We start from the raw sequence: 25,162 nt of genomic DNA, 5'->3' as shown, positions 1-25,162 counted from the left end.
CCAAAAAAATCCTTCTCCCTATTTTTTTTTTTTTATTCAAAACCAGTTTTTATTACATTTATTGATATGGATCTTAAGACACTATATAAGCAAAGCCGTAGGATAGAAATTGATGATTTCATTTTACTACTGGAGGTTTATATTGAGTGATCTTTCTTTATTTTGCACTGTATCCCTTCTTCAGTCTCGATGCCAGTTTTTACTTAACTCTTTTATCCCATTATCTTTGCAAATGAGAGATTTCTTCACTCGATCACATCAAATCAATGGGCCAGAATCAGCTATTTAAAATGGAGCAATATTTCATGTAATTCAATTTAGTTCCAAGCTCTTACTCATTAAATGCACATTGTTTGCATATTAATTCAGTTGGAACAATGACCTATGCTGATGTTACATGAATACCATTTTTGAAAACGAATACATTAAATGAATACAGCCTGAACAATCGGAGCAACCACTGACATAACAAGCTTAATGCCAGCATCAAACACAGAACGTTAGAAAGATAGACAAACACACAATATTGCAGTCAAATTACTGTATACATGCTGTATGTCGGAAACTGCCTCTGTCAAGCATCCTTGGATGACTGCCACAGTCTCATCAGATGAAATAATTGTTGTAATTTTAGGTAAGAATACATTTTTAATGTGTGTTTTTTACAGATACTACTTGATTACACTGTAGTTCACACTAGTGTGACTGGAAAAAAGGTGCTGCAATAATGCTTACCAAGCAAATGGAAAAAGATTGAAAACAGGTTTCATGCTAGATATGCTATTGGACCAAGGAATGTAGAAATGCAGCCTTCCTGTGTATGCCTTTAAATAAGTACCTGCAAGTCTTGCAGTTGAGGCAATTCAACATTCAGCAGCTATTATGGATTAACAGTAATGTCATTATCCCTTGAAATAAGGTAAAAAAAGAAGAAAAAGAAGAAAATAAACTATCACAGCTATTACAGCATTTAGATTGTAGATTTATGTTAGCAGACAGGTGGACTTACAGACAATGAACACAATGCTTCAGTTTTGCCACGGAAAAAAATGATAAATACCAGAATGCATGTGAGCAATGAGACAGCGAACGCTGACCAGATGATAAGACAGAAGGATGCAAGCATTTAGTGGTGAGGAGAGATGTTTACATTAGATTTGGACCGTGTCGGGAATAGGATAGAGTCTTTGAACCCCGTTTTCCCACACTAAAGCACGAAAATAGCTCAGGAACCTCCGACAATGACGCTCATTCTGAAATCTCTGCCGTGGAAGATAGTTTGAACTGAGATGAGTGGATATTTTTTTGATGCGTGAGAAAGTCGCACACCTGTGTGGTTGAGTGCAGAGGCCATGCTGAATGGCGTGGATATGAGGCAGTAGCCCTGTATGAAAGTTACAGAGGCGGAATGGGGGCACAGTTTCTGATCTGCCAGCAGAGGTAGTAACAGAGGCAACTTGACCTCTGTCTGTAAGGGTAAGCCAGCAGGGCGGGACAAGGTTGTGACGGTCTGATGCCGTTCAGTCTGACAACTAAACCGATCCTTCACTCATCAAATAAAGGATGAATGTCCTACACTTCAACCCACAAAGCAAAGTTACAAAACCAAACAACAGTAATGTGGTAGCAGGTAGTGTCTTTAGCAACATATATCAAAACTTAAACATGGGAAAGTGTCTGTCATCCTGTCTGTCCTACCAACTTTCCGTTACACTTCCACCCAAAAAACTGCATCTGTCCCCATAAACTAAGGACTGAGCATGCAAAAGACTAGCCTTTCTGTTTAAACTTTCACTAGAGCTTCATTCTAACATGTGAAAACAAAACAACATTTAATAAAGCCCTTTTCCACGCGTGAAAGTTACATTTTCACATGTTAATTAAATAAAATAATGCCACATGTGAACTGGACATTGGCTTTTTCACATATGGAAATTGTATATGTTTGTACATGGTTTGCTTTTTTTTTTTTTGACATTTGGATTAGAACTTGTTGACTAAGTACTAGCTGAATTGTTGGACTCATTTCCATAAGGCAATATGGCGGTTTGCTATATGGGGTTAAAAATTTGACTTCCTGTTGCATACATAAAGTTGTTACAGCAAATCTGTAATATTTACATTCTTCTAGGCAGCTAATATCTTTTCGAGAGATAATCTTTTGAGAGATTTTTTGTAAGATTAAATGTATGCACAAAAAAAGAGGAATCATCTTCAGTGGCACCTGCAGCACTAATTCAGGGCAGATGGAGGATAAACGATGACATACCTTTATGGTCCTGTGCAGAGCAAGTCTCTTTATCAACAGCTGCTGGTCAGAGTTGTTCGTCTTTAGAGGTTGGAGAAGGGCATCTACAGCCCACCATTTCACCCGCTTTGTCATCAGCTCCCTCCACTCTCCTCCACTCCAACAGTTACTGCTGACATAGTAGCTTCTATACCTTTGTATGTGATCTATCAGCGTCACATGGGTATAGTCAGGCATGAACACACACACTTCATTTCACACACATTCAACACACATGCAAAATCACAGCAAACCACTGTGGTGATCACAAGTTGACCGTGCTGTGCTTTGACCCGTCCGTGTTACTGCACTTTAGCCACACTACCCCGCCAAGGGGGTTGAAACAGTATAACACTTCCTGTCACTTCACTCTGGACCAGACTAATTTTCTGTGCTGTCAGTCTCCATGGGTCTCCTTTCCTAAGTGCTTCTCTGTCTTCCAATCCTTCTCCTCTCTCTGTCCACTTCTGTTGTCATTGTGTTGAAATTGTTGTTCAGCATCCAATCCAAATGCATCACCACTAGAAATCCATAAGTGCATATAGTACATAGAGGTGAAACTTCCATGTAGTGTACAACAAGAAAACGTATGTATAACAAGGAGATAATGGTTGTACTGTCCCTGTGGATAGTCCTGTTTGTCTGCTTCTATAATGCTCAGAATATTTCCCTGTATGATAACATTGTATTATATTATTCCATGATTCATTGAGTAGTCCTTGCTTATGACAAAAACAGGATGGATAAACCTTTTTTAACAGACTCGCAAACTGCTGAAGAATGTTACATCATTTCTCATGTCTACCATTATTTATTCAAGCTTTTGACATTCTCACAATAAGAAATATTGCATGAGGCAGTATTTTGATGCAAAATCTGCTGTGTGAATGGTCAATGAATGATTAACATAGTTACTGGGGTAATGTACTATTTCCTACTAAATTGTTCCAGGAACTATATGGCCACAGGGACTAAACTACAAGAAACTAAAAGTCAGTTTTGCCAACCCGGTCTGCTATATTATTTGGTTGTTGTTGTTGTTGTTTTGTTTATTTTTTTGTTTTTTAATTTGATCTTTTCAGTTGCAGGAAGCTTTATGTTCTTGTACTAAACACTTCAGGCAAGGTTAGGTAAAGATCATGGTTTTGGTTAAATATTCCATGCTCAGCCATTCATATACACACACACTGACACACAGATGGAACTGCCATTGGGAGCAATTTGGGTTTCAGTATCTTGCCCAAGGACACTTTGACATGCAGCCAGAGACAGGGATCGAACCACTATTCAATGCTCCACAGTGAAAAAAGTTAACGCTTCAGTCAGTGTCATCAGAAAACCAAATCAAATACACTGTCATTAAGGGTTTTGGTGATACAAGTATGAACACTTTATTAATTGAAAACATTTCCTCATTTGACAAAAAACATAATCCAGGAGAAATGACGTGTCTATCAAAATGCAATCACTCTTACTGACTAGAAGTGTAGGTCATTTGTCAACCTGTTCTCACTTACAACTCATTATAGCAGTTTGGTTAGTGGCCTACCTACTAGAGCCCGACCGATAAAGGATTTTTCAGGCCGATACAAATATTTGGTGATTTAAAATCCGATATTCTGATATATCAGCCGAAATATATATATATATATATATATATATATATATATATATATAAAAAAAACTTAATCCAGAAACGCGTAACAAAACATAAACAGATTTCCGTAACATTAGTTTTTTGTAGTTATTTATGAGTCCTCACTGAAATAATATGATAATGCAGTTTAAAAATAAACTTGTTTGTTTTATTGTCACAACAGAACAGAGGAACATCAAAATTACTAGCTAAGTCAGTTTCACTCTCGGCTTACACGTAACAGCAGCAAAACTGGACATGGTAGTCACAAATATTGTCATGCTTATTTGAGTTAAGAGAACTGATGGGGATGTTCTTTTAATTGTTATTCAAGCATGGAACGCCAACACTCATAACATAGTTGAAGGGTGTTTCGCCCGTTTTTATTTTATTTTTTAAATATTCATTTATCTGCCATTATAAATGCCGATACCGATAGTTTGGAAAATGCCTAATATCGGCCGATAATATCGGCCAGCCGATATATCGGTCGGGCTCTACTACCTACCCCTCTTGTGTCTCTTTTGGCTGTGAAAGTTAGCTATAATACACATGCAACATCTGCTTATGACTAGGGGTGTCACGATTCTCCAAGTCCTCGATTCAATTTGATTTTACGATGCAATTTGATTCTTGTTTTTTTTTTTTTTTAGCACAGATGGCTATGCCATTTTTAGACTACTCTAGTCTAGTCTAGGATCATTGGTTTGATGCCATGATAACTCATTTACTTTTTTAAATGTTTTATTTTTAAAAGATGTTCTACATGGTGTCATGAGTGATATAATCTCTGTTATTCGTTTGCAGTGTACCACACTAAGGCCTTATTGTCAAATTTAAGTAATTTATTAACAATATAAATGCAACAGTAAATTGTTTCACCTGTCACTTGTCAATTTCATTGGCTGCATCTTCAGGTTAGAGGAGGTAATGTTAACTCGCCGCACTACAACATGCTGTGTGTGTTTTTGTTTTTTTTTTCATCTTGGCACGCCTGCTGGACGTGATACTGGGGGCGTGGCTAAATCCTCAATTCCACCTTTGATTTCGAAGGTCAAGATGGTGATGTCATTTCGATTCGATATCCAACTTACAATGGAGATTGTGACACTCCTACTTATGACATATTATGACTTCTGGGCCCTTATTAATGTTGCCAATCACAGTTTAGTTGAGGCACAAGAACTACTTGGTTAGGTTTAGGAAAACATCCTGCTTTGTGTTAAAATAATGTTCAGTCACATCACGTCACTTAAATACACTTACACAACATAACTAAATAAACAACACAAATCAACATGACAGTTGGTCTCCTAGGGGAAGTCCTGTATGACCCACGCAACCATCCTGTTAACCCCCCAACTGGGACATATCTTGCTCTTTATACTTCTACACTATGGGTGGGCTTTCAGATATGTTGCCAAAGGGGCAACTGCAGCTTTAAACTTAGAAGTACGACCAATGACCAGGCTGCTGTATTTGATGCGTTGGGAGTGAGAACACGTTCCATTTGTAGCAAAACAGGGTTGCTTTTACACAATACTGCTTGCATTTCAGATTGCAGATTAGGCACACTACTCTGATACCTGCAAAGAGAAAACTGAGGTTTGTTTCCCTCTGTCACTATCCATCTTCTCTCGTGCTTGTTTATTCCTGATACGAGCTTATTTGCACGTTTTGTCTATCTGGCTGATATCATACAGTTTGGGAAGCAGGTAATTTTAAAAAACCTTACAATCCTCATTTTAATATTGATTGCAGTTGTGTTGTTTTAGTATCCTGAGCTTTGTGTTCAACCAGTGAGCAGCACTGAGCACTGCAAACCAGGGATTTTTCTGATGCCAGGAATTGCACCTCGGGAAATCTCTCAACCCTGGTTTGTAGAAAACGTTATTGGGCCTCTGGAAAACTTCCTCCTATGCCATTGAGCTACTAATGTCTCCTGAACTTCAGATAAAGCCAACACTGTTAATAAAGTATTACTTTAGTGCTTAGAAAAATTATCCTGTCAGTCTAATTTATTGTTTCTGTCTACAGCTTGTTCATTTTACATGCATGTGATGCCCTTTATGACTTAATTGCATTTTCTATGAGTTACTTCAACAGGTCTGAATTTAGGCTCTTATCTCGTGTCAGGAGACCTTTTCATTTGCAGAATTTCTATTAGAATTAACTTGCAGTATAAATATAGGAGCTGTTCAGCCATTTCTGTTTTCAGCCATAACTCAAATACAACATCTGAAGCACAATTAAGATTCAATTTTGAATGCATACCCTCAATAGTAATTACGTTTAGGAAGGGTTTTAATTTATTCCTCGACGCTGATTAATTACGTGGAATTGCTGCAGCCATTTCCTGTGTTAAACGTCAGTTAATTAGCTGACAACATTGGATGGGATAATTAATACAGCTGGGGGTCGCAGCATGTTGCCAGGGGGGGAAGCTCAGGCTGGGGGCACCGGTGACACAGACCTGCCTGCGTCGTAGCCACCTGCAGTCAGCTTGAGAGCTAATGAGACTCGGAGTGTTCCTCTCCAGACCTCGCTTTTAATATTTGAAGAAGAATTAGGCTGCAGTGGCCACTCAAGTGCTACAGCAGGACGATGCTGGGTGGATAAATAATGACCCCTGCGATTCACTGTGGAACAAGCCTCTCTATCAAAGGCTGCAGACTACGAGTTGTTTGTCTTTAGAGGTAGGTGAAGGGCATGTAGAGCCCATCACTTACACCAGTTTTGTTTTTATCCCCCCTCACACCACACATACACACATACAACACTGGAGCTTTGATTCTCAGCCTGAAGCTCATAGAGTGAAGCCTGCTTTTCTCTTGGGTCATGTCTGTACTGTATATATGTATTTTTCTTTTTATTCGCTTGGGGTTTCATCAGGCTTTTTTTTTTATTATTTATTTCCTAAGACTACAAGTCAAAAACTACATATATAATCACTGAGTGCATCATTATTCGTCAAAAAAAAGTATGCATCATAACATCAGATATTTTTATTGTGAAGCAAACGGTATATCAAAAATACAACCATCTTGGTTTATGCAATGCTTCGTTGTTTGTAACATAAGTAACAAAGATGTGCTACAAGTAAGTAAATAAAGCATCATAACGTGTATGAAGCACAGTACCGAACTTACAGTGTCTTTGCACATGTAAAATCAACTTTAAATGGCACGTAGTGTCTTTGCATGTATAAAGCTACATGTTTGTAGGTTGCCTGCAGTGTTGTAAAAAATCACCCAAAGCTCAAAAACTCAAAAACAGAAATAGAACAAAATTGTACATATATTTACATTAATGTTTACATGGGTCGACCAATCAGCCAATCCGATATACAGCTTTTTTCCAATGATCAAAATCAGTTATTTTATTTTCATCCTATTGCTGTAATAGTAATACTATGTAATACCTCTATGACCTACATTAGCAAGCGAGACCATCGGCGTGAACATTGACTATTTCTGAGTAGTCATTCTCATTATTTTTAATGCCTGTCACCAAGTCAGTTTCCCACTTTTCTGGGTTGAATAGGTGATAAAAGGAAAGTATTTTTTATGGCTGAGGATGAACTGAGGAAGCTGCTCTGTAGTCTGGTGGTACGGCACTAAAACTAAGTTTACTTTGTTTAGCTTTGTCCACAGAGGCTGCCATGAGACGAAAAACAAATGAAAAAGAAAGGTCCTTGTAGCAGCTTTCAATGATATAATACTAAACTAAATTGTTTAAAATTACATTTTATATTTTTTTAAAAATGACCTTGTTTGGCTGTAATGCAGCATGTAATCCTCAAAGTTGGCTAAGTAGTAACTAAAGTTAAAAAAAATTAGTGGAGTAAAAAGTACAGTATTTTCCTCTCAAATGTAGTGCGGTTAAAGTATACAGACACAGAAAACGGACATACCCAAGTGGATATACAAGTATCTCAAAACTATTATGAAGTATAGTACTTGAGTAGCAGAGAAGGGAAGTGTTTTCAAGCACGATTACTATGATTCAAGTGCCCTACTCATTCAGGGCACAGGACATGTTTAAAGTAGGGTTGACTGATTAATCGGTTTGGTCAATTAATCGATGCCTATAGGATCTTTTTCAAACTGTTGTTATTGGCTGAACTTGGCTCCGATAGTTGCCGCTGGCTGCACAGCCTCCAGCGACCACTTGGGGGAGTATGTCACCATTTTGCATGGAGGTTACGCTGAGTCAATCATCATTTGAGGGGCACTTCTGCCTAAAATAAATCTAAATCCTCTGAATCTCCCTCTTAATCTAAAGTACACAAATTGAGCTATAAAAAAAAGCTATACATGTAAGGCGGACTTTAATTAATGTTGTGTTTTTCAATGTAGACTAAGAGAGACTAAAGTTACATCAGAGATATTTATTTCATAAAGTAATTCTCCACTCCGGTTCCGTTGTTATGTTAAACGTTGGAACAGCTGATTTTACCTGAGGTTGACAAGTGTGGCATCAAGTCATATCTAGTCTCGCATAGCCAGACCTCTCTCATTGGGCCTGTTTTCAGTTGATCTGGTCTCGAATATATAACCATCACCACAAAAAAAGATAAAAACCTGTGGTGTGCTGTGACGAGCCGGCCTGTAGCCTGCAAACATCTGGACTTTTGAATCAGAGCTTTGAAGGTGGGACATTGGGGGACACCTCTTCAGATTTTAAAATACTTTACCTAAGTATTTGCAATTCCACTTGTAATGACGTTCCATTATCCAAAACTAATGTCTCCACTCGTATGTGTGGATTTTTTATATGGTTGCTTAAACTTAAACATGTTCTAACTGTATATGTTTACTCTTGTACACAGCTCTCACTTAATCCTAATAAGACCACTACCAAGGGTTTGGGCTCACGAAATGCTTCAGTGGTTCTGGCTCAGGTTGTGTTGGCTGGGTTCACTACAGCCTCGTGTGCACAGTCAACATTCATTTCTTTTCATTTACTCATAGCAGTAAACATTTTCAGATTTTAATTAGGCACAGAAAAGGTGTAAATGAAAGCAAACTGCGCTGTCAGCTGTCTATTTAACGCATGCATCAGTACTGGGTTTATTTGTAGGAAGGGGAGACCTGTGTGGGCAGTGTTTAAATCCAGCAGAACAGGGCTTTTGAGGCAGGCAGAGTGGCAGTGATTCATAGTTCAACCCAGAGTCCCTCTCTCCCCAAGTCCCTCATAATTAAAGTCTAAGCATATGGCCTTGTGACCATGCAAGCACAGAGGTATCTGCGGAACTTTTTTTGGCATCTTATTTCGAATTGCTAGCAACAACGGTCCCTTCAGCCTTCCTTCAGCGCAGCGGAAATGAAAAGCGTGTCACCTTGAGTTGTCATAAGCCGCATCTGCCAGCCTAATTACCACATGTTTGGGCTTTTTGATAATGTGTTCCACACTCAGGGTTGTAAGATGTTCGCTGTATTTGTCAGAAAAATAAATAAGTGCTTCATATACACATCCACACCTAGGCATGGGGCAATATGAACATTTTATGTCACTATTATCCTCGCCAACACACAGTTATGATTCCTGATATTGTCATGATAATCATAAAAATACGCTGAAAGCCCATTAAAATGGCACTCATACATAATGAAATTACTTCACCTTACATTTTGCTAAGAACATGTTTTTTTGGGTTTTTTTGTATTACAAATAGAGCACACTTCTTTTAATGAACATCCTTTTTAGTAAGAAAAATCAAATTATCTTATGTAAATCACAATTATAAGGGCTATTTGCATAAATACATGTTAAATAAAGGGTGGCAAACTCATCTTCCCTTCATTCTTAAATTTGGAAACAGAAGTGTTTACACACATCCAATTTACTTCCTATGTGGGAGATACAATAGGCAGGCTGAGCCTACAGCCATGTTGTCAAGCTCAGGATTTGGAAAGACAGGAAATAAGTGGACTCTGCCCTGTGGCAAACTGAAAAGAAATCAGGAGATAATTTTAGGACTGTGCGATATTGAGTGAGACAGCTTTTTCAAAATGCTCAATTTGACAATATTAGGGATAATCCCGATACTGGAAATTCACCATAATAAAGTTATTGTGAGTGCCTTTTATTGCGATCCATGACCCCAGCCCTAATCAAATAGCAACAATTAGTAAATACATTAGTCGATCGTCAGAAAAATAATCGACAACTGTTATGATAATCCTCAAGGATTTTTTTTCCTTTCTAACATTGCAAGAAATGCTGTTTTCCTACTTCTTTAAGTATATCATTAAACTGAATATTGTTGGACTGACAAAACATGACATTTAAAGACATCACCTTTGACCTTTGAAATCCTAGCCATACTTGCATACCCTGTAGCCACAGTTGTTGTTGCTTGTTCTTCTATCAATTCAAATTTCAAAATTAGAAATGATGCATTAGTGAGGGGTCCTCCTAAACGAAAAAATTAAACTAAGTATGACCATGCCATGATTTCGCTCTAAAATGACAGGTCAGTAAGCACAACGGTGATCTATGCAAAATGCCAGCAAGGAAACATACTCGCAATGTAAACTGTAAAATGTTAATGTTCACCTAGTATAGTATCCATCAATGCCAACATCTGACATACTTATTAGCTCTAAACACAAAGTAAAGCTGAGACTGATGGTATTGTCAGTAGCTTTGCCAGTTTTTGATCATAAAACAAAGTAAAGTGCCAGATAAAAATCACCAAAGAATATAAAAATATTAGAATTGAATCCTAACATATTTCTTTGGGATGCCTCTAATAGTTGTCAAGTCTTTTATATCTGGAGCAAAACTGGCAACCTGCTGGTGGCTTCAGTTGAAAAGGATACATCGTCTGGGAACCATGAATGCTCGCACCAAATGTGCCAATCCATCAAGTAGATAGTGAGATTTGTCTTTGGATGAGTTAAAAAGATGACCTGCTGGTGGCACTAAAGGAAGTGTCAGGGGATCGCCAACATCAAAAGTTGAATGTCAATACAACATGTTCTGGCTATCAATCCAATATCTGTCACTGTATTTTTAGGTGCGACCAAAGTGTTGAACTGACCTACAACACTGTGATCCCTAAATTTCAAACATGGACAAAAAAACTAGCTTTCACATGTACAAGCAGTGAGTCCAGTTCCACCACCATATAAATGCCATTTGTGGAATAGGAATGGCATAAAAAATGGCCAGAGAGAAAAGCTAGGGGGAGGCACAGGGATCACACTGGCGAGAGGAATAAGAGGATTCACAGGACATATCCTAAACCCCTTCTTTTTTACACTAACGGTAGTTCACAGCAACACTAATTTCAGCTCTGGACATGGTATAAGTGTTACTATAGAGGCCACCAAGGACATTTTCTGGTCGAGCATGGCCTTTAGGAACAGTAAAGTTGGGATTAGTGGGAGCATTGTGTGGAGAGTACCTGTCTGAAAGGAGATGAACACGAGGAGTGAAGGCCTGTATTATGATAATTCTTCACAGTGATCTTTCTCTGCCTTGAATTATGGAAAGCATTTGGCCTAGGCTCTAACCTAACCACCCTCACGGTTTCTGCTCATCATTTCCGAGGGCAGACATTTTGTTCCAGCAATTTTTTTCTCTCTCTCTTATCGGAATGGTCTGGGGAAGAAATCAAGGCTGTGCTGTATTACATTTAGTTTCCCATTAGATTAGAGAATGGGCCTGCTGGATAACTCCTGCTTCCCCCCCACACACTTTCTTCACTTCTTCTTTACTCACTCACTCTTCCCTCTCTCTTTCCAACTAAATCATTCATTCCCAGACTTATCCGAGAGTGAAATGGAGCACAGACCAGGCTAGTTAATGGGGTTCTATGAGCCATAAGATTACTTTCGTACCTGAGCTCATTCCTATGAATCTTCCTTAGAGAAGCGACTAAAATAACAAACCACTTCCAGCCATAAGGCAAAGTTACAGGAGGACTGTTAGGTGTTTAGACAGGCTGTGGTTACCATCAGCTCTTTGCTCTCAGTCTCGAGCATAAGCAAGCTCTGCACTTGTCTGATATTTTCTGCCCTGCTTCCGGTGGGACAGAGTCACAAATGTTAACAGGAGAACTCAATTTACATTCCCCGAGCAGTCTAATTGGAGCTGTGGCAAAGACAGTTTTTATTTTTTTTTTTCTTTCTCAATGGAAATCACAAGGTATTGAGTTTTTATTTTCCTCTCTCTCTGGTTCACATCCAGCAACTCCACTATTCATCTTGTGCAGTGTAAAATGAGATTCTGAGAAGTCTCATCACCTCCGCTACTCATAATCTGACCTATTTAGCAGCTCCATTAAACAGAATTGTCTGCTATTGTCAAAAATTCATTAGCATTCCATCTGTTTCTCTATTGACTGGGCCCACGCTGACCAGTGACTCCTACACTGGCACCTGCACTCATCACTGTTACAACACATGCTCATACCGAAGTGATTGAATGGGTTGATTGCCAATGTCAAAACAACATATTTGACCGTTCTCACAAAGACATTAAAACTACAACATATGACTGGTGAAGAGTAACAGGAATAGGTGACCTCTGTCATCTCATTGTTGATGATGTGAAATGGTTACAGTTTGGTTAGGTTAGGCCAAAAAATAAACTACTTGGTTAGGTTAAGGAAAAGTTTAAAGAACTCAGCGATGACCTGGTTTCACACCGGACACATACAGCAGTACTCTGAGTGAAAGTTCTGTGCTCATTTGTCCCAACCACCAACGCCATCTTCCTACTTCTGCAGACTTTGTCGCTCTTATCCTATATCACATGATGTCCTCCATTGCTCGCATAATAATTACTATGACCATTACAGGTCCCACTTAACAATAAAATATTGGTCATACTAAGCTGCTTCCACAGGCTACCTATACAGCCATTTTTCTGCCGAAGACGGTCTTCACTGTTATCACAGTCACTGCCACATTTTCATAGTATAATGGCAATATCCCATGAGTTGTTTAGTACAGTGAATTAAATAGGTGATTACCTTGTTTTTGTTTTCTTTTTTAACGACTAAAGCTTCCTTATGTGAATGAAGCATCACATGATATCGGTTGTTTTGTGCTCTATAGATTGCAAATATACACATACAGTACCAGGTGGTGTAATGGAACATTTTCAAATGCATTTACTCAAACTGGTAAGTAAAATTGTGAGATTCTTTGTACTCCACTGAAGTATTCCACGTCATGCAACTTTTCACTTCTACTGTACAAGTCCTAAAAGGGACACATTGTACAGTTATTAGTTATAATGCAAATTCATTTCTCTGCGTACTGTCAAGAGAAGGTGGGGGTGGCTATGTGGGTCAATTGCAGACTGCAACCTAGGAGACCCAACTTAGAGTTTTATGTGTACCTCAAAGTCAGATTTGCCTTGTTTTTATATATATTATGGAACTGAACTTACATTTTTATTTTAACCCAAACCATGATCTTTTGCTAAACCTTACCAGGTAGTTTTGCTGCCTAATTCGAACAAAACTGTGACCATTTTACAACATTAACAGTCTGACACCCAGTATGTTTGTCAGCAAGCTTTATTTTGAAATTCTTACCAGACGTGGCATATTAATTATAGCTTACTTGACTGCAGAGTCGTGCATTTACAAAAGTGAGACTAGAGGGTTACTGTAAACCTTTGACCTACAATGTAAACAGCGCCATAGTTTAAGGCTTAGGGCCACAAATACAAGCTGTTGTATTTGTGCGGGGTGATAACTTGTTGTCTGACAAGGGGTCTCGTTAGGCAACATAAGTGAAGAGACCTGCTTGACTTGACCATGGACATGTACGAGCTTTAAAATTCGAAAAACAAAATATATATTTTGCATACAAGTTATATGATCTGTTCCTGCGCAGTGTCAAAAATAATTTCCATAAATATAACTACATCTTGCCATGTGCTGTCTCATTTCAATGCACCTCTCGTTTACCTGTGCTTGTGCTTGCACATGGTGCCAGAGGTCCAAAAATACCTGTAGGGAATTACATTCATGGTCAGGAAAATAACACCTTGTATAGCTTAAGTGCAACTTGTGCTAGTCTTCGCTTCACCATAAAAAAAGGGCCCTCAGAAGGGAACATGTTGGTAAGAGCTCTTGTCAGGATTGACTGTGCATTTATTTTGAATAAGCACTTTAGTAGAACTTCTTAGAGTTTTATGAGATTTTGTGGAGAAGGCTTGTATCTTGGGACCTCAAATGTGATTGCACAACAAAGTCATTCTGTGTGACAAGGTGCTGGAAAATTAGAAAATGCAGGTGCATGAAGAGAACAAGTGGGGGGAAAATGCTTACTTTCATGCAGTTTTACTTGGACGTTTTATCTTTCTATTTGGACGATGAAAAAGCAGACAAGCTAACAAAGATGGATCACAAAGCCAAAAACTCCAATAGTTAGAAATTGAACTGTGGTCCTCATTTGGGGATTCATAGAAGGACTTGAGATTTAACATCCCTATGGACTACTTCACACAGTCTCTCACAGAGCTTGGATATTGATTCAATTTTACTTTGATTTATGTAACTGCTATGCACCCCAGCCCCAACGTCTTCCTGCCTGTACCATTTAAAAAAAGAAAGAAAAAAAAACAATGCTTGTAGACAGCTAGCTATATACTGACTGAAGTAAATTAAACTTTTACAGCTTTTACAATTAATTGGCAGCACTCAAGACTAAATTAAGCTCTGTGTCCTTCATGAGTTTCATATTTAATGTCACCATTAGTCACACAAGTAGCCTTATTAGATCCTCCCTCACCATACAGTTAATCTGCATTAGTATAGCTATGAGCAGTTTTTTATGACACATTTTAAAAACAACCTTTTTTAAGCCCGCATCTGTCATTCTGAGTTGAAGTGCAAACAAATGTAAACAGCAATGATTTTCAAATCGAGTGCCATTCATCCTCATTCTCATTGTAGATGGAGTGCAGAGCATTTCTCTGAACTGTATTCACCATTCAAAGCTGTAAAAAAACTGTACAAAGTGAGTCAGACAACAGAACAATAAACCTATCCAGACATGATTTGGTGTTTGTCAAACAGAAGTTTGAGCTCAAACTTTTAAATTGTGAATATATAGCACAATGTGCGTGAGGCAAAAAACCAAACAAACAAAAAAAAAGTTTAGACATGCATTTACTACACTGAGTGACAGTAACAAGAATTATGTGATGAATTCAACAGTCCTGTAATAAGTCCCACCTTTATAATGGTTATTTTATTTGTCTTCACTGTGCAGCAGAGGTTTTGACTCTGTGGTATTTTTTATCATTTTAATTCTTTTTTTCATATTTTGCTGCTATGCATACAATATTTCATGTGTAACTATAGTGGACAAAATATTGAGCATGTTAGAAATAAATTTCAGCAAACTGCAATCAATACACCCCAACAGATAAACAGTACAGCAACGAGTCAAAATACAAACTAAATAAGCTGTTAAGACGGGAAAAAAATCATAATTTAGGTGGTGTTTATTACACAGTTCTTGCGGTGTGTTGCATCACGTTGCATCATACAGGTGTTTCTGTGTTGCTGGTCATTAAGGGTATTTTTGTATTGCGTTTATTTTTTATTTTTTATTTTTTTGAAAGCACTCAACAGACTGTTGAGACAGAATCCCCATTTTTATTACACTTTTAATTGATCCAGGTCCCAGACTGTTCTTATAACACAAGTTATTTTTGTTTTTGGAGAAAAATAAATGTTCTGTAGTTTAGTCCTCGAGAGACCCCTAAAAGAACCTGTGAAAAATGTACAATATTTCTAGCTACACTCTGCCCCTACTACAATATCATTTTCACTGCCACAGTACCATCGGCAAATCCCCACATACAGTGGCCCAGAAGTGTCCAAACAAATGAGAAAGAATAACATAATAACAGAAGTAAGTGAGTCCAGAATTTGAATAAGAAGAGTATATAAACCTGAACAACATTGCTCATTTGTGACCATCACATAGTGTTAGTAGTCATAGGTAGCTAGTGAACATTTCACTGAAAACTGACAAAACCTCTCCTCTTCCACAGGTGTAGGCTAACAGCATTATATATTAATGGCTGATAGTCCACCATGTCCACAACCATTGCCCGATTTGCAAAGACACTGAAATATTGAGATTTGATATTAATATTAAGCTTATGTATGTATGTATTGTACAGTGCAGTGACACATGTACAGTGTTAATTAGTGTGACAGTGAGTGCTCTTTTGAGGGAATTTTCTGGGGACTACTATGAAGGCAATTCATAAATGTATGAGTTTATAGTTGAGAATGTAGAAATGTAGTTCATAATGTTGTTACTGCAGCCATCACTATTGCCATTTAGAATGCAATGAAGTAAAAATATAAGGTTTCAGATGAATATAAATACTACTCGATTAACTTAACATTCTCCTCTGTGAGCAGTTCCGACCAGATTGTACAGAAATACATTTAGGACCACGATGCCCATATTCTCTGTACCGACTGCTCTTAAGCAATAAATGTTAGTGTATTTGTAAGCTTTTAAAAATAATAGGTTTTATTATGAAATACATTTTTATGCCTTGTTTTTTTTACAAAGGAAATCAGCTGTGGTACATAACACAGCCCTGACCAAGCTGCTTCTCTGGCATCGACTGTGGGGAGAGAGACTGTGAACTTGGGATGTTTGCAAAGTGAAGTTCAGTCAAATTAATCATTCTGTCAGACAATGAGAGCAGAGCACCCCAGGGCTAAAAGGGAGACAAGGCCTTTCAGCAAGAAGAAGAATACGCTGCGCTACTGTATATGTTTTGGGCTTGTTATTCATTTTCGCTAAGAGAGGCGGAGGCTGGGAGTGGGGGAGGTTATGTAGTGGTGTGCTCTCGCTCTCCCGGTACCGGGGAATATATCTATCGTTCCGGGGAGCCATTTCCCATAAGAGGGGATAAATGGATGTAGCTGAAGGTGAGGACAATGCAGGAACATCACATTTAGAGGCTTATTCATCAAGTTCATAGGTGGTGTCAGGCCTCTGCCAAATGTTGCATTTTCACAGCACCCTTGTAAAGGAACTGTTACTGGCCTTGCACGCATCCCAACACTCATCATACGTCATATCTAATTTGTGTCCCCATGTTTATGCTAAAAATAGATAATACAGGGTTGCATTTACAGGCCAGTTGTCAGGATACAATGTTCGCAGTTATTTATTTTTGCAATCCACTCGTTTTGTACCATGTAAATATTTGTACAAAACATGTCGTATCATGTTCACATTACGTGTTTATTATTTGAATTTGAATCATATTGGGAGGTGGAGGAGACAGTGGTTGAGGCAACAAGGCTGCCAAACATGATCACAGTTGGAGTCTGGGTTTTCAACATTTGTAACTGTGAACTACTGGATATTTTGTGGGAGACCTCTGGACAATTTGCTGCTGTGTTTGTGGTGAAAGTTTCAATTTGAACTACACTTTCTTACTCCTTGAAATGAAATGCAAGATGTTCAGTTAGTACCAGAGTCGTACATCAAAAATGCATCTACAGAGCAAAACAGCGGTCATTCTTGGTATTGGTATTGTAGTGGTGTGACAGTTTGAGAAAAGGTAAGAACCCAAACGCCAAAACACAAGGGAGGCAGGGAGGATAAGGAACAAAAGCGAGCTTTTAATGAAAAGCTGAATAATCCAAAGAACAAAGAAACCAGGACCAAGAATTGTCAATACTGAAAAATGCAAAGTTACAACACAAAAGCTTAAACAAAGTACAACCAAAAGGAAAGTACAAATCAATGAAAACACAAGAACACAAAACACAAAAAAACCCCAGAAACATACCACATAGAGAAACAGAGAGACACTGAGGGACGCTTGAGGAAACAGGCTCCGGTGAAACATGGGAGAAAACGGAACGAACTGACAAAGACAAGAGGGAGCAGAAAGACTACACACACACACACACACTAATGAGAGGATGAGGTGCAGGTGGAGTGAAGTGGAGCAACACAGGTGAGGGAGATAAACGGAATAATACTAGAAACAGGGATGAGGGTGATGGACTGGAAAAGCTACAGACACAGGAAGGAGAGAAAGACAGAGCAGGTGTGGACAGCAAGGAAACGGGAGGGAAAATTACACAATAGGAGGAAATGAAAAGCATCACACGACACATGAGGGCAACATACAAAATAAAACAGGAAACCATAAACCCAAAACCAGAAGCATGACAAGTGGATACATTTTAAATATGTCCGGGCGCTTTTTTCGCTTTGACAGCAAATCTCCTGCCATTGTCCGGTCAGTCAGCTCTCCTAACTCTCTTAATGTGAAAAGTTCAGTGTGACTCCTGTTGTGCTGCGGCTCTGCTGCTGGCCCTGCTGCTGCACGGAGTGGACACCGCCGGCAGTTTGTAATGGCAGCATCTGACGATGAAGAGGGGGTGGTGGGCAAGTAATGAAATGGCGTCCGACTACCGGGAACACTGACTACCACATGCCCTGTGCAAGGTTTAAATAAGTTAGAAAAAAGAAAACATGCACTGTTAAAAACTAATGTGCATTAGGATGTCTACTTCAGTTAGCATTTTTTTGTTACATCTGGAGGAAATATGAGCAGAAGTACTGCTGGGTGTCTAACAAGAAATAAAGTAAAAATGTATTTGTTAGTTCAGTGCAAGGTTTCAAATGGTTAGGGAGTAGGGAAAACACAATGTGCAACTGCTCAACAAATCACATTAAAAATGCATACAAACTGCTGTTTGCATGTTGGATTATTATGTTAATAATAGAAATTAAGACAATTCGAAATATTGCACTTTCTTGTAGTACTTGAATGCTACGGGATGACAACACCAGCAGTGGCCCCAAGCTCATTGGAGTTTGAGAACCCAGCTCCAATTGTAAGCTTGTGAACTCACTAGACTGGCTTTTTTCCCCCTTTTATTATCCCTTTTCATAAATGTTGCATGCCTTCTCTTAAGCCCCTTGTACCATGATATACATTGGTCTCATGTCTGAATATAGAGATTTAAGATCAGTCTTTAATTTATTATTCCCCTTTGCTGTGAGGGCTAATAATGGTTACAACAAAAACAGAACAAATGTCCAGCAAGATACTTCACAAACAACATGCAAGCAAATACAATTAGCCACAACATACTAAGCTTGGCCACTGTTGGACTGAATCCAATGAATAAATTATTACTTTGAAAATGTATTATGGAAACTTAGTTGCTCAGTGAGACTAATGAGAAGCAGGATCGAGCGTCCCTCATGCTACAACTTGATATCATTCCTTTCAGCTCACCACTGCTCTTCAGCAGTGAGAATAACAAGGGCTTTCAGCTCCTCCCTCACACGCCAGGTATCAAATGCTGCACATCGCATCATTAATTATCCTGTCAGATCATTACAGGTAGATGAGGACAGATATTTAACGGATTCCTTGTATACATTTAAAAAAAAAAAAAAAAAAGTTATATTTATCAAAAGGTACCTAAATGCACTTTTGTACTCCTCAGTGCATTAAATAAATAAAGGTCCCCATTTGTAACACAGTGTTATTTTACAATGAGTTACACTTAAAAATCTTGTTTGTTTCAACTAATTGCCAGAAACATTTGTCTAGGTATGTAACAGCAGAGTACTTGAATATTGTTTCCCCATCAACTGCTATCATAATGAAGTGACATGACATGATTAAGGCTGCAATTTACTCTTATTCTATATTAATTAATCTGCCGAATGTTTTCATGAATAATCAATTAATCGTTTAGTCTGTAAAATGTAAAAAAAAAACATTGTGAAAAATGCTCATCGCAGTTTCCGCAACCCCAAGTGATGTCTTCAAATTGCTTTTGTTCAACCAACAGTCTAAACACAAAGAGACTCTTTCATTTACTATCATAAATGAATGAATCCTCACATTTAAGAAGCTGGAACCAGCAAACATCTGACATTTGTCTTGAAAAATGACAGAAACGATCAATCGATAATCAAGATAGTTGGAGATTAATTGTCTTTTGAATGACTGATCAAGGTTCACACAAATGCGTATAACATTTTTTTTAAACCTGCAATAGACAAGTCTAATTTTCTGCTTTGACATATCATTATGTGGTAAATGCTGATTGCACAATGTAATGGATATAGAATAATGAAGACATATTTGTTTAGGTTGGTCACCTGTAAACCTGCCACAGGGTGAAATCTCCTGGTAAAAGGAAGGTTTCCTGGTGATCCAGCCAGGCTAAATGATTGAATAAACTCACTTTTTTTTTTTTTTTATTCTGAAGACAATAGAAACAAGAAATCTAGTTATCTTTGCGACAGTGACGGTAACGATAATACCACTTGGAAAAGCTGAGGGGTGGGAAGGTTTTCTTCACTTTGTCACTTTATGTATTAATAAATAAAGTTTATCCTCAGAAATGTGGTAAAATGTGTTCCTAAATGTGCATCATAGCATTCTCCATAGTGGTCACTGACACATATTCTCTTGTGCACCGTGCACACAATCTTCCACCCTTGACTTGAGGTGATGATAGAGATGCTTCTCCTCGTACAGGTTCTATCATTTACTTTTTATACACTTCCACTTTTGCCGCCTTCCCCTTTTTATTGCCTTCCTTTCATGTCTCCATTTGTCTTTCTCACACGTGCCAGCCAGTTCTCTCTCAAACACAGTTCATCTTTTTTCCCTCCCCCTGCCATTTTCCGTTCCCCTCTTCCGTGTCTGTGGTCGCAGGAAATGTGTCTCAGTCGTGAGCATTATCCAGAAACCTTCTGGATGTGCTTGTGAACATGGTGGGGGCAGTCATAGTGATGTATGGCTGTAATCCCACCGCTGCGGTGTGACATGGCTGTCAGTTGCCATGGGAGACGAGATGATTTATATTCTGCAGCTCTTCTTATGGCCCGATATAAGAAACGTTAATGTTAAAGGCCCGATCCTGCATTCTTATGCAATAATGAGGGGCTCCTGCCACTAATTGGGGCAAATGAAGACACTTTTCAATTCAGTTTTCCATTAAAAACTATAAAATAGTGTGATGTTTTCTAGGTAAAGGAAAAGGGCGTGGAATTATTATTTTCTTTTTTTTTTTGTCACTGCCAGTCATGTTCACTAAGAATCTGTGCTCTATCACTTCATGCTGTATCTATAATTGATGTGTTAAAAAAGAGGCTGATTTGTCCTTTAACGCTAAGGTGTCTCCCTCTGTAGTCCATGATGAATGTCTCCTCTGTCCTGTTGCAGTTTCATTTACGTGTCATGTTGGGCTTTATCTGCCACTGACTATTTGTCGCTGTGGGTAAGAAGACAGCTCATTGGTCAGTGGAGCAGGATGCATGCATAACATTTGATAGACGGTGCAGTGCATCAAAATGATCAACCTCTGTACATGGGTGACTTCTTCAGGCGTCGGAGATAGGCATTATTGATTTCAGCAGGGGATAGGATTGGTAAATGAAAGAAAATCAATAGAGATAATTTACTGGGCTTTAAAGGAATGCTGTGTGAAAGCATGATGAAATATACTTATGGCAGTATCACCTTTAGCTTCACTCCAGTGTTTTGAGTCTTTTAAGCGGTGTTAAACCTTATAGAAGACTAGGATTCAGTCAATTAAAAAAACAAAAAAAGCAAATACAAAACAACTTTTTTCAGTTCCTGTAAGTTGGACTTCTTACTCGCTACAAAGTTGAGTGGCAGCCGAACCATTGTGCGCAACCCCTAGAATCATGAGATGAGCCACATAAATGTGTATCTGACACATGATAACAGCTTATTTTCCGCACCTCATCGAGCATGCCACAGGCAATTCTAGCATTGCTGTGCGATGTCGGTCAGTCTGTCAATCAGTTAGTCAGTCAGTCCACCTCTCTGATCCAGACTGAAATAGCTCAACGACTATTGGAGGACTGAAATGTTTCAATGTCTGCTAATGGACTGGCACATCTGTGGCCCAGTCATACATGGTTCCCAGATAATAGCTGACATGCTGTTGTGAGTAAATTGTCTCAGCAATTGTTGAATTGCTAAATTGTAATCTTCTGGGTGAAGTTCACCTTCACAGAGCGGCTAGCATGTACACTTAGTGTCTCGTTCAGAAGCTACTTGCTCGTAATACTGGAGGTCCCAAAACAGAACTGTTAAGTTGATAGGGTCAAATTGTTGATATGATATGAATGAACATCACAGTCTCTGTAAAGACATAAAAATGTAGAATCTGTAGGCAAGACATGCAATGTTGGTATGGGAAGTGTTCTGGTTTCCGTTTGTTGTACATATGTTCTCTAAGCAGTATCGTCCTATCAAAATGCAATCTCTGAACCCATTGGCTATCATCTGACCTTTTATATGCAAGATGAAGTGTCAACAGTGACGAAAGAGGAAGTGCTAGCCTGCAAACTCTGCTGGATACACTGGAGGCCGTTTTGGACCTCTGGATTTCTGGGACTTGAATGACGATGGACGAGCTCGATGGAGCCATTTTATGTTTTTGTTGTCGTTTTTTCCAGTTGTTTTGACTGAAATTTCATTTTTGATTGAACATGTCCTTTAAACATTGTTAAATCGTTTACCTTGAGATTAAGAGAGTTTTGAAGATCAATCATTCAGTCGTCGTTTATCAAGCAAAGAAATCAATTAATTAAATTAAAGTGTCTCAAAATTTAAAAAAGTTTATCAGTTTTTTATTGTTGTATATCGACTATATATGTGATTTGGACTATTGGTCAGTCAGAACAAGCATCGGGCTCCTAGAAATAGCGGTAGACATTTTTGCTATGTTCCGAAGCTTGAATCAATAGTGAACAATGAAAACAATAATTAGATGCAGGCTTATTGACTTTCTGGCTAAGCAGCTTTCTTTTCTCTGAACAGAAATAGTTGTCATTTCTAATAATTAAATTGTTGTGTCTGATTGAGTCGGAAGTTGTGACAGCAATTAAATTATTACAAATGATGCCTAAGTAGTCCACTTTTCATTGTCAGAGGAACATTTTACACGTGACAAACGGTTCATAGTTTGAATGATAGAATAGTATTAATGCAATTGCGAAAGTCTCACAGCTTTCTCAATTTCTGATCACTTCATGATGTCGAGGATTCATGCAGATACTGTGCTAATTAATGCAAAAGTGAAGGAATAAAAACTCTGGGAAATAATTGAAATTTTGATGAGGCACTGATCTAGAATAAATTACCTTTTATTGTTTTTAGCAGACTTGATAAACAACAACAAGGAGTCAAAGCTTCTCTGATTCAGACGCTGCTCCATTTTCATTATGAATGCATCGTTATACTCACTTTAGTCCATCATCTGAATGAGACCATTTTCAGTTTCATGCAGGAACTTTGTGCTACAAAGATAGAATTAAAATTGGTTTTAGATTTGACACAAAGAGGGAAAAGTTGGAGGTCTCAGGAGTATGCCATTGATATGAAAATATATGAAAACGAAAAATGTGCTGCGTATTCAAGTGAGTGGCCTTCATAATCTTCAAACACAGAAGGCTTCAGCCCGCCTTTGACTATATCGCTTCTTCAGAAAAGATTCCACATTAATGTTGCCATTTCCTGTGTGTTTTCTGGGGAGGGTGAGCTGCTGATAGGGCGCCACTTTGATCTAACACTGCAGACTTTGCTTGCTTCTCTCTCCTGTCATCTAATATAATATTAATATGTATCAAATATTCTGCCTGATTCTTCAGGTAAAGTAAACAAGAATAAGATGTAGGGCCACCCTTTGATCTGAAATTGAAGACTGCAATTTCCTCCACTATAGGAGTAAATAGCACATTAATATTATAGTTTTTCTGTTTGCTCCTACAGGTGTGATGCTGAACTACCCTATCACCCAGGACTGCATCCATATGAGTAAATGTGTTTTTTGTGTTATTGCAGGTATGGTGAACTACAGCGAGGTGTCTGGCTACCCCCTTGTTCAGCATTGGAGTCTTCGCTCTGTGCTGTACCATGTCAAACTCAATCAGTGGGTCCTCTCTCAAGGTAAATCACTCCACGCTTCTGGCAGTTAATTATATATATTTATATATATATCATTTGTTATTACTGATTGTTTATTTATGCTGGAGGAGAGCATGCCCTGGTGTCTGTGGCATAAACTCTCCCGTTCTCCGTGGAGAAAAACAACACCATCAGCTATCAATTATTTATCACATCGTAATTAATATGACACATCAAGGTTAGCAGCTCATCATAACAGCTTGGGTAATTTATTTAATTTTCATTTTTGATCAGCAAAATGATTAACAGGCAGACTGTCTTCTTTTGATTGGGCTGGCAATATCCTGATCTTGGTGCTGAAAGATACTGTATGGACACTTACTCATCTTTCAATGTCAGACTGATTTTAGCTGTTTTTAAACACTCTACATGCACTTAATTTAGACGCCAGGATACAATTTTAGCAGTTAGTGTTTCTGCAAACATGTTGATGAAGTTTCTGCAAACACTAAATATGTCCATATGTGCCATATTGACACTTGTACAAAACGTGTCATACCATGTTCGCATTACATGTTTATGACCCGACTTTCATATCAGGAGGTGGAGGTGATGGTGGTAGAATTACAGGTGACAAGGCTGCCGGGCCAGTGACTGCAGTTTGAGTCTGCTTTTCAGCATTTCTAAGTTTGAAAAAACTCGATATTTTTGGTAAAAAGACCATGGAGTTTCAACATTTGTAGCCTGACACAAATATTTTTAAGGAAACCTTGGGAACTTCCAGCTGTGTTTGTAATCGTACATTTCTGATGGGAAGACGGGCTTTCTGCAGCCATGTGTGTGTTAACAGAACTGGTGTTTTACATGGCCTTGGGACATCTGCAGCTGTGTTTGTGATGACACAAAACTGACATTGTTGATGGAAGTCAGGCTATTCCCAGCTGTGTTCGTGGTGACCAAAACAGGTATTTTAAGCCAAACCACAATGTATTCCATACCATAACAAAGTGGTTTTTGCCCCTAAACCTGTGACAAGAGAGAAATATAAAATTTGACCATAATTTTTTTTTACATTTTTACTTATATCTGGTTTTGCAGAAAGATGTTTGACCAGCATTTATTCTGGTGATCGTGTTGCTGAATTGTATCAGAATAATGTGTATGCAGAAAAACACAAACATTTCTAAATCTGTTCTCAACAGCAGCAGAAGCAGTTTTATGGTAATAAAGTTCTTGAACATATAAAGACCATCACCACGGGGCACATTGCTGGCAACACTGTAATGTGTTGCTAAAAGGTT

General features: G+C 38.4%; 1 protein-coding gene across 5 annotated transcripts in view; it reads left to right on the top strand.

The window, feature by feature from the left end:
* astn1 (astrotactin 1) overlaps positions 1-25,162 on the top strand; it is a 427,741-nt gene that overhangs the window by 233,409 nt on the left and 169,170 nt on the right. For all 5 annotated transcript variants that reach the window (XM_084369247.1, XM_084369246.1, XM_084369245.1 and 2 more), the window contains one exon: positions 23,799-23,903. In XM_084369247.1, coding sequence (XP_084225373.1) covers positions 23,799-23,903 — 105 coding nt within the window. The remainder of the gene's footprint in view (positions 1-23,798; positions 23,904-25,162) is intronic.

Source organism: Pagrus pagrus (assembly GCF_965226575.1).
Source record: "Pagrus pagrus genome assembly, chromosome: 12".
NCBI classification, from domain to species: Eukaryota; Metazoa; Chordata; class Actinopteri; order Spariformes; family Sparidae; genus Pagrus; species Pagrus pagrus.
This window is presented reverse-complemented; position numbering and strand designations above follow the sequence as displayed.